We start from the raw sequence: 10,986 nt of genomic DNA on the forward strand, positions 1-10,986 counted from the left end.
ATATAATGAGCGTTGATTTCATTTCCTGTATTAGAAAGTTGATCTCTTTTAAGAGAATGAATGGAACTTCAAGGATTCTTTCCTTGCATGGAACCGTTACTCCTAGGAGGATGTATCGAACCTTCAATGTTCCCCTTCAAGGAAGATGTGTGGAACCTTCAGTGTTTCCATCCTAGCAACAGGTATGGGACTTTCAATGTGTCTCTCCTATCCTAGTAGGGTGTATGGAGCCTTCAAGGTTTTCCTCCTAGCAGAGTGTATGGAACATCCATGGTTTCCTCTCTAGCGGCATGTATTGAACCTTTACCTTTTAGATTATAACAACATTGTATTTTAAGGCATAAATGATCAATTCAGTATTAAAATCCTGGCCAATCATACTCTTATTTCTGTATTTTCATGTTGTTGTTTTTTTGCAGGTCTCAGCGGTAATTATGCCTGTGACGTGAATCTCTGTGACGACGATGCACCCCAACTTCTGTGTCAAGCCGGAAGTGTAATTCTCATACAGGAAGTAATGTGCAGAGATGGGACGAAAAACTGTGACGAAGTTGCTTTCCGGGAAGTGACGAGAATTTGTTCGGGAAGGCAGTACTGTCAGCCGTCAGATCTGTGGTACATCCGGGGACAGTTCTGTCCGAACGGAGTGCAGAGCGATGATGACGTGAAGGCCATTTCATTGGTGTTCGTCAGTTACGTGTGTATCTCTGGTAAGTCATAAGGCATGGCGTAGGTTACACGAAAGCGCCATTTACACATAGCTGTCTTGACGACATAATGCATACAACGAAGTTTAAAACAGTACAGAGCGGCCAACAAACCAGAGCAGCGACCAGTGTGGAAGATGATGAAAGGTCACATATTACATGTATAACCACTGAATTCAGGCCTCTTGTCAGATGACCTCAATATGTTTTTTTTTTAATGTTCACACTTAAATAGTAGCAACTTAAATCATCCCTACAAATCATCCCTTTCTCAAATGTTGTATTGTTATCAAATTTAATAACCATTTACTTGAAAACAATGCACGAGAAATGCACTCGTGCAGAGGCCCTTTTCACAAATCCGTCCTGATGCTGCGTGAACCAACATGTAACATGGTACTCTCAGTTCCTGTAATTCTGGTAGGCCTATTTATTTATTTGATTGATGTTTGCGCCGTACTCAAGAATATTTCTCTTATACGACGAGGACGACCAGCATTATGGTGGGAAGAAACCAGGCAAAGCCCGGTAAAAAAAAAAAAACCGCGCACATCCGCAGCTTGTTGGAAGAGCTTCCTAGGTCCAGAGGAAGCCAGCATGAGTTGGATTTGAACTCACAGCGACAACATTGGTGAGAGACTCCTGGGTCATTGCGCTGCGATGACATGCTAACCACCAGGTCCCCTCTTTTTTCGCTAAGGTAAGGCCTATAAGATTGCCATAGACTGATAGTTAGATGAATGTGTGAAACGGATCTTATTACAATTTTGGTGACCGAGTTGTGTGACCGGATTCTCAAACCATTCGTATTGAGTTTTTTGTACGTACTACCATATTTATGTGACAAGGTAACACCGATAAGCCTTATCGGTATCATACACACCAACACAACGTAATGTGTAAAGTTCTTTGGACAAAGTCTGCTTAGTTTTGCGTTCATGTAACAACCATGACGTCGACTGGTTAGAGGTTGCCATGAAGCACGTAACGACACAAGCGCAATACTAGCTTTCGTGAAAATATCACTAAGAAAGTGCAGAGCTCATAAAGCATCCTGGCTTATCATGAATGATCTGTTTTGACTTATCCCAGGCCTGGCGATGGAAAGTAACTGTAGCCGACGAGGAGTGGCTGTCTCTTCGGACCAGAGATACGTATCCAGCCCCGGATATCCAGCACTCGTCATAGGCAGCTCAGTCTGCGCATGGCGAATACATCCACCAGCCGGATATGACGTAGATGTTTACGTTAGAGAATACCTGCACGTGGACAAATCAGATAAGCTGTTTGTAAGGATACGAGAGATGCTAAAAAATAAAGTTGGCAAGAAGCTGGAACGGACTTCTGAAAGGGGTCTAAAGTTCACGTTAAAAGGGGACATCGAGATTTTAATGTTTACCCACGGGGCAGTAGGGGGCCATCGAGTCTGGATCGAGTACAGATGTGAGTTCACCTGATATACTTGCATTTCAGTGTATAAATGTTGGAACGAATGAATGAATGAAAGAATGAATAAATGAACATGGTTTTACGCAGCAGTATCAAGATTTGACACGCACTATAGTCATTGATAATACGACACTTTTGAAAAAGCATAAGGCAGTTAAAGCTTTTTAATAGTGTATTCTGTGGAGACCTGCTTCATTAATTTCTTTTTAGGTTATCAGAAGATATATAATTATACATTCAGTTCATTACCAAGAAAATTTCTTTGTGGATCTGTAGTTTCCGGATATCAACAAATGCAAAGCCATACTTAATGAATAGCAGATTTTATTAATACTTACGTTTTGATTGTTCTATTGCACATGCGTATCTTGAACGTTTCAGTTGTGCGTGACACTACTTTGGATCACCTAAGACCTTTCAGCATGCCTAATCGGACAGATTGTGGGACAGCCACTGGCAATTCCTCATTAAATACAGGTGAGTGTGCACACGCGCGATGACCTTGGCCCTTTTTCAGAGTTATCTCCCTGGTGCGCCAGGTGGCTATTAACCAATTACAAATAAAAACTGACGCTGCCTTAATTAGCTTTCAGCGTCGTTGGCGTATACACATGGCTATCAAAAACATTTCTGTGCGAGCAATTTGTTTTTTTTTAACTTTTCACTCTAAACCGTTGGCAAAATTCCACCAGTGCCCATCGGAATCTTTCAACATACTCTTTGATGTTTATAGTTACATCACTGACAACGCGGGATAACAGAATACAGCGATTTCATAAGACTTCTGCAGAAACGTCGACGATGGCTGGCTTTTGGTCGACAGCTCCTTCAACCAACACGTACGATGCAGAAGAGCAAGGTCAGTATGTTCAACAGTGTACATTTCTTTCTTCATTTTGTCTGTTCTTGTGCCAGTGGTGGTAGAACATCCCAGACACTTACTGTTTCATTATTTCGGTGGCCTTGTGTTTAGAGGGTCCTACTCGAAGTCGGGAGACTCGGGATCAAACCCAGGTCGAGGTCCTACCATAGACGTTAAAAATGGCTCTTGTTGCCGCTGAGAGGTAAGGAAACCTGACCAAATGGCCGGGATTCACTGTAATGTGACTGGGTGGGGTGTCATGGCTGATCAGCATGGCGGCAGCACTTTAGCAGCATGGGCACAGTATATGTACACCCGCTTAATGACACCTAGTCGTCGTATGACTGAAAAACTGTTATGTATGACAATAAAACCTCATGTACATACCTACCCATTGGCATTTCGTTATTCTGGATATACCAGTGACTTTTACAGAAAACTGCATGTGCACATTCTGTGTTCATGCACATTCGACTGCCTTGGTCTTCGAATATATAGGTTTCGATAAAGTAGTTTTGCATGGATTTTAGTTTAACTGAGTTTTCTATTCGTGTTAACCACTTCTTCAGAAACATGTTCCTTGCTCGACAACAATTGGAAACAAATCCTAACCTATATAAAAATGTTGACTTTATCAACGCTTGAAGGAAATCTCGAAATAAACACTTTAGCCACATGACAAATCCCAAGTAAAACAGTCCACAGAACATAGGACACCAGCACCCTCTGTGCTATTTTGTAGACTAAATTTTCTTCTGTGAAGGAGAAACGAGAATTATATATTGAAAAGGTAAAATATATGCATTGTTAATTGGTCATGACACAAATATATCACTTTGTCACCCTTGAGACTTACACATGAATCCTTACCTGTGTATTTTAGCGGTTGCTAAGTCGAACAAAGAGCTGTGCGCTCGGAAGCCTATGATCAATGAATAAAGCGTCACACGTCCAAATCCCCCTTCTGCTGGTTCGCCTGTACCCGAAAGTAGGGAGCTTTGTCGGGTAGCTGTAGGCCTAACACCGATAAGCTTAAACACCGTATCATATACGTAAAACGTTGCTATGTAAGGCATAACACACCGGTACTGTAGTATATCTGAATGGAATTAAGTACTGTGTCCGCTTGCAAACGATTGGGAAACCAAAAATTGATTTCACAAATAATTACAAAAAAAATTACGCCGCTTCCACACTGGAATTATAAGGTGATTGTAACTTTTCGGAGTTATTATCGAAATCGGACGATAAATATAAATCGTACATAATGGTAATCTGTATTGATGCAAAACGTGTCAGTCGATGATTTTTTCTTGCCGTCATTTTCAAAAGAGTTGAACATCACAATGATTCAGCTGCTAACAACAACAGCATGTAGCATCGTTTTGAGACAATTAAGTTGCACATCTTTGCGAGCCGAGCCCAAAACTACGAACGAACAGTCTACATAAGGCTAGTATTTATATTTTATTGTGATTTGTGGGCGATGCTAAATATTTAACACTAGTTCGACCCAATTATAATTTCTGGTTATAATTTACAACTAGCGTAGCTTACAATCCCTTCGAGAAGGAGGGTATCGATTGTAATGCTACGATCGTGATCATCTTAGGATCAAGAAACTGTCTCAGACAGAAGTTAGACTTAGTCTCTTTATCTTCAAAACCGTTTACCGCTCTAAAATTGTTTCTTATCTTAGAAACGTTTATTTTGATACTTAGAATTGGCCAAAAATTGAAATGAGACAACTGAAAATTATCGCTTAAGTTAAAAAAAAAATCTCAGTAATCACACCACAAGTTAAGATTATATCTGACTTAAGTCTGAGACTGCTTCGCGATCCCGGATCCTATATCCTCTTCTGTAATAACACGACATAAACCACAAGTTAAATGCTTTTTTATGTGTATGTCGTTAATTTCTTCTGACAGATGGAAACTCTAGTATTTGGAGAGCGGATATCCACATCGCTGATGGTAAAACGGACTTGAATGATACAATCGTACAGCGACAGTATGAAGCAGTTTCCGGTAAGTCACGTGACCAACCAATAACGCTGTACCATATATTTTTATTTTACATTCTGGTCTTATTTTAAAACCATGATCACATGACAGAGTCATGGTAGCCGCTACGAAAATTTTTTTACTTATTGCAAAGATAAAATGTGCAACTTGTAACAACGAGGCGCCTGGGGAGAATGCCCTCGTGAAGTATCTTACTAGATACTACAAGCTAACATTGGTATGGACTGTGTTAAGAGTTTCTTACTTTTCATTATTGTGTGAAAGATGGGCGACAAATACAAGCGAATGAACTTAATAATTAATGATATTCAGCTGATTGCACTGTGTGAGGCAGCTAGAGTTACTTCCCCTTAACAAAAGACAATTTACTTGTTTCAAGCTTTTCACTAATCCATGTTATTATCAATTTTCTAGAATTTATTTTCGGTCTGGCTAGAGTCAAATGTGAAATATATTTGACAATGCAATACTTTTTATCCGAAATCATTGGAAAGGTTTTTTCTGTTCAGACAGAAAGAAACAAATCTTTTGTAGAGTACATTTTTTTGGCTCTTGGCCACTTTCATCATTCACATATTTTTACTTTTGTTTCCAAAAAAAAACAGAATACTCATTTATATTTGATTTCGCAAACATATATCAAATACCAATACATGCGTTACTCTCGCCTCCACTTTGCTCGTGGCGTTCGTGTTGAATACAATCGCCACGTTTGAAATACTCGTATAAACAGTATACCAACCAAATACGCAACTGAGATATATACTTGGTTAATAACAACTTTCAAACGGAATCAATTCACAATCAATTAAAACGAAAAATGACCCATTTGTCAAGTTCAAAACATTCCTACAGTTTTCCAGAGCCATCAACAACTTTTGATTGCTTCTCCTGATAGGCTTCTGTCCTAATTGCTTATACTTTATACATTTTCTTCGATCTGTGTTGGTTTCTAGTGAACGTTGCTTTGGAATTTCTTTTCCATGTGTTGGTTGGCTTTATTCTGATGGTGATACTTGTAAACTTGAAGCATATCCCAGCAACGTTAGTTTACATTCACAATTGTCTTCATTTTCACCTACATGTTTGTGACAAATCCTTGTTCTAAAGTGCTGTGGATAGAACAGCCAGTTTACAGCTGGAGATTCACGCTTTGCTTGTATACGTGATTTATTTGGTTGGTGTTTTACACTGTGCTTACATACGTTTACAATATTATTCATCATTTTAGCCGATTTAATTTTACCTTCAAAAAGTGCATTATGTGAAAAAAAAAATGTCTCTGCAAACTGCGTAAAAGTGTTTCACAAGCAGAGAATGTATGGATGACATCTCCTAATACAAAGGGATATTATTCGCTTTTTTGCTTTAGAAATTAGATTTGATATTTATTTATTTATTTATTTGATTGATGTTTTACGCCGCACTCAGGAATATTTCACTAAAACGGCGGCAGCCAGCATTATGGTGAGAGGAAGCCCGGCACATTTGACGTCACACAAATGCGACGGCCAATCCTTCGTTTATTGACCAGGGACGCCTCTCATAGTTGGCATATACCAATGTTTGTAATATGTCACCTACATTGTATTCCATCAATAATTGATGCAAGGGAAATTTTGTTAATTGGTTTCCAAAAAGGGCTGTTTATTTCCGGTTTCCGGTTTCCCCAACCTGTAAATCTGACCACCGGCATTTAAACACATTTCAATAAACATATACCGATATGCATTCTATCCCTAATAAACAACGGCACACCAGCAAATAAAAAATGCATTTATTATTTTTATCTTTGAAGTTTGACTGTGTTTTGTTCACACGCAGACAAGTGCGCAGTCCTTACATATACAGCTGATTACAATCAAGTACAAACAAATCTCGAACCTACAATGATCCATTTTTAGCAAGACAGCATTTAAGTAGTTTTGAATATTTTACATCATTATTTTTTATAGCTTTGCTCAGTAAAAGAAATGTTGCTTTGTGCAAGCAGTTGACCCCATTACATCAGCGGCCCAATTGTTACTCCCATATTGATGACGTGAGGGGATGCTTTTCCAGCCTCGGATTAAATAATATCGTAACCAATACTATTTTTATTTTTTGCTTAAAGTCAGGTTACACTAAGTTCTAGTAACATGGTTCTTTGTGGTCATTTTTACGTTCTTGGCCAATTAGTTTCCCCAAGGCCAGATGCGCCTGTATATAGAAGACAAAGCACCGAGTTTCTCCGATTGAATATTGTGATGAAATGCGTTATAGAAGGGAGACAACCCTGGTGGTAATAACTGATTAGACCGCCAGAAGAAAACTCTCCCTCGTACCACTTTGCCATCAGTGATCATTTCAGGTGGAACTACGAAGTCGATTTTAGCCATTGGTTAAAAAACAAAAAAACAAGACACTCTAAATTAGCGCGGTATAATGCGGCAAAAATTATAATTCTTGCAAAGAATTATTGGCTAAAAACAACGAAAATGACATGTTTTTATTTTCAAAAGTTAATACTATGCGAAAGTTAATTTCACATAGTATTAAAGCATGTATTACGTTTATGAAAGCAGTTTCGTTTGCATACGATTTGTTGCTTGTATAATGTGTAGCTGATTGGGAAGAACAACAGTTGTTAAAGATAAAAGTTGATAACTGCACTACATATTTTGCTATATGGATTCCGATTGGTGAAAATGAGATGGAGAAATGATAGGCTTCCATTTACTGAACCTCTTCGCGCTGTTTTATTTTTCAGATCTGCCAATAATAATCGCCAGCTGTGTTGTCGGATTAGTGTTTACCGTTACGTTGATATGCATCGTAAAGAAATGCAAGTAAGTTGGGTTAAATATAATTAAAGACGTACAGCATAGAATGTAAGATCAGGGCAGCGAGAAAAGTTCCCACCTAACCGGTGAAATACACCCTCTTGTCAATTCACCTCATTTAAGGTTTTATTTTAAATGTTCATGTAGATAATAAACGTTGACAAATTACACTCCCCCTATCACCATGGCTAAAGCAGAATTACGTAAGAAGAAAATGCAGTAATGTTAGTTGCAATTTATTACACGTCACTGGTCTAGAAATACTCAAAGGCCTGTGTTGTCATCACATTTAACATACAACCACATTAAAACAATGCGAATGGACCAGGCTGCGGGGAAGCTTAGTTCATCAGCAGAGTCCTGATTTATGCATAAATACACTATAATTAAAAACACTATAGGATTACAGCTTAACGTACAGTGAGACCAGAGCAGCGAAAACAGTGTGATAGTTGGCAAATTGCCATATTAAAAACAAAAAATGACAGCATTAGGTTAAATCGAAAGACCGGTATATCATGAAATCAGGGAAATACGAGTCTTTAAGTTAAATATGGAGACTCCAAAATCGGCAGCATGGAGAGTGAAACTAGGGCTGACAAATGGTCACGTGTATACTGGTAAAATCCGATCTATTTCATAACATTCATGAAATCATGTGTGAATCAGAAAGTTAAATTTAATAGGTAGATTCATTAGATCATGACAACAACAATTATTTTATGATTCAGTTATGTTAAATATCGAAAGTACTTTCATAAAATCATGAAAACAACAGTTACTGGTAAATATCAAGAGAACATTCATGAAGTCATGAGCAAATTCTTACTGGATGTCTGTATCAGTAATTGAAATATCACGAGTATTTTCATGATATCCTGAAAATCACAATACCTACTGTGTTAATCATTAAAATCATGAGCATGATGTGTCAAATAGAAAGAGAGAAATCGTGAAAACAATGGCTTTTATGTGAACTTACTAGACATGATATTATGGTGAGCGGGGGCCTACGGGGCCGAGGTGGTTAGAGTGAAAGCGCAGCACAATGACTTCTGACCAATACGGTCAGTGTGGGTTGCCCACGCTGTCTTCCTCTCCGGTCGTACGTGGAATGGTCTCTCAGCAACTTCCGGATGGTCGTGAGTTTCCTCCCTGTTCGGTTTCCTCCCACCATATTGCTGGGTGCTATTCCATAGGTGAAATATTCTTGATAACGGCGTAAAACACTAATCCGATAAATAAAAAATAAATAAATAAATAAATATTAGAGCATGCGCACGGTGTTGTACAAGCTCTGCTGTTACCGAATGAATCAAACCGTTGCAAAATTGCAGTAATGGAAATCTTGAGTGGATATAATCTGAGTGCATCTATCAAGCGGGGCCTCACCGACCCCTATTGGGATAATTGTGTATTCCCAGAATTATGTTGTATCATCTGGGCGCACATTTAACATGAAAGGGTCTGTGTGAAATGGTTTTACTTGAGATTGCAATCATTACACCAAGCATAGCTTGAAACTAAAAAAAAAAGCAGAGGTGGATTTGTTTTTTCCAAACATCGCATATTTCTTTTAATAGAGATTTTCTTTTTTTTTAATGAATTATGTTGTTTTTGTCTAAGGTGTTTCTCAGTAATTACTACTTCATTCTCTCTTCGTTTGCAGAAGAAGAAAAAAGCCGTGTCAGCGCCCAGGCCCGGATACCGTCAGTGTTGCATCAGAGAGAGGCTTACTGGCGTGCACTCCAACACAGCGACGCTGTCATTTTGTCATAAACTCTGCCAACGTTGGCACCAGTGCAGATCCATCCGCGAGCACGGGACACAACGTAGTGCTGTCTGAAAATATTGATATGATGCAAGAACCATGTAATCCCGATAAAAGAGGCATCTCAGTCCTCGAGCGTCATTCATATCAACAGGAATTGGATTTAAATCCGATCGACTTCACGAAATATATCATATCAAACCAACAAAATATGGCGGACAGTCAGTACAGCGAGCATGGCGTGTAGCCCCAGGCTTTGGTCCAACACAAAGCTGATTGTCTTTGTAAAGTCTGATACAAGTTCATTGATCAGTTCTCATGTTCATCATCACACAGAATCACACGAAGTTAACGTTTTGTAAATATGTCCAGAAGCCGGCCAGCGCCATTGTTAGTACAACATTTTCAAAAGAATTGCTATTAAGAGAAACCGTCTTGCAAGGGCGAATCGAGACCAAGCTAAACTGACCTTGGTTCTTCGGACCATCTTGTTCACAAATCGTCTCTCCTAAAGGCATCGATGAATAGTAAACTGCGCAGCTTAGGCCTGAATCACTGAAGGCATTGCGGAATATTTGAGGGAAATGTTTTGACCATGGCTCTGGCCGGTTTCCATAGATATGTCCTTTGAAGTAGACATAATATATTGTTTCATCGAGAGTATTTGCGAAAAAGTGAATAGGTGTATATATTTCTTTCTAACTAATATATTAGTTTTGTATATATTTTTCCATAATTTTTTTGTTTTATTCACAGGGTAGATGCGAACTAACAAATTCCATGGCTGTGTTTGAAAAATAAATATAATCAATATATCCAGAATTCAGTTCGTTGATCAGTTTGAACTTTTTTCGCTTACCTTATATCAGTTTTGGGGTTAAATTTTCGAATACAGGTCAAATTCTAAAGCAACTCGGGGCCTCCGTGGATCAGTTGGTTGGCGCGCTAGCCTAATGCCCAAGAGCCTCCTACCACTGCGGTCGCTGTGAGTGCAAGTCCAGCTGATGCTGGCTTTCTCTCCGGCCGTACGTGGGAAGGTCTGCCAGCGGATGATCGTGGGTTTCCCCCGGGGTGTGCCGGGTTTCCTCTTACCATAATGCTGGCCACTGTCCTATGAGTGAAATATGCGTGAGTACGGCGTAAAACAACAATGAAATAAATAAATAAAACTAAAGCAAGTTTCCTGATGTTTTGGAAACAGTTAGATATATAGGTGTGTGTGTAGTCAGGTGTATCTTGAGGTGACGACGAATACCATACAATTTTACTTCCAGAGTGGTGGCAAATCTACCCTCTTCTTTGCGCTCCACCATCCCCACCCCCCTCCCCCACTCCCAACCCCAGAAAA

At 39.2% G+C, this 10,986-nt stretch overlaps 1 protein-coding gene across 1 annotated transcript; it reads left to right on the forward strand.

The window, feature by feature from the left end:
- Positions 1 to 1,942: 1,942 nt before the first annotated feature.
- LOC135477247 (uncharacterized) lies at positions 1,943 to 10,069 on the forward strand. The gene is made up of 6 exons (XM_064757428.1): positions 1,943 to 2,150; positions 2,538 to 2,633; positions 2,890 to 3,015; positions 4,950 to 5,048; positions 7,795 to 7,873; positions 9,537 to 10,069. Exons 1-6 carry the CDS (start codon positions 2,012 to 2,014, stop codon positions 9,883 to 9,885), a joined length of 888 nt encoding a protein of 295 aa, XP_064613498.1. The 5' UTR covers positions 1,943 to 2,011; the 3' UTR covers positions 9,886 to 10,069.
- The last annotated feature ends 917 nt before the right edge of the window (positions 10,070 to 10,986 follow it).

The sequence above is a fragment of the Liolophura sinensis genome, chromosome 10 (genome assembly GCF_032854445.1).
Source record: "Liolophura sinensis isolate JHLJ2023 chromosome 10, CUHK_Ljap_v2, whole genome shotgun sequence".
NCBI classification, from domain to species: Eukaryota; Metazoa; Mollusca; class Polyplacophora; order Chitonida; family Chitonidae; genus Liolophura; species Liolophura sinensis.

Excerpts from the sequence above, each read along its gene's own strand:
- LOC135477247 (XM_064757428.1), top strand. The coding sequence starts at position 2,012 with ATGCTAAAAAATAAAGTTGGCAAGAAGCTGGAACGGACTTCTGAAAGG. Across the intron at positions 2,151-2,537 it reads AGTCTGGATCGAGTACAGAT|TTGTGCGTGACACTACTTTG; the intron begins GTGAGTTCACCT and ends TGAACGTTTCAG. Across the intron at positions 2,634-2,889 it reads CAATTCCTCATTAAATACAG|TTACATCACTGACAACGCGG; the intron begins GTGAGTGTGCAC and ends TGATGTTTATAG.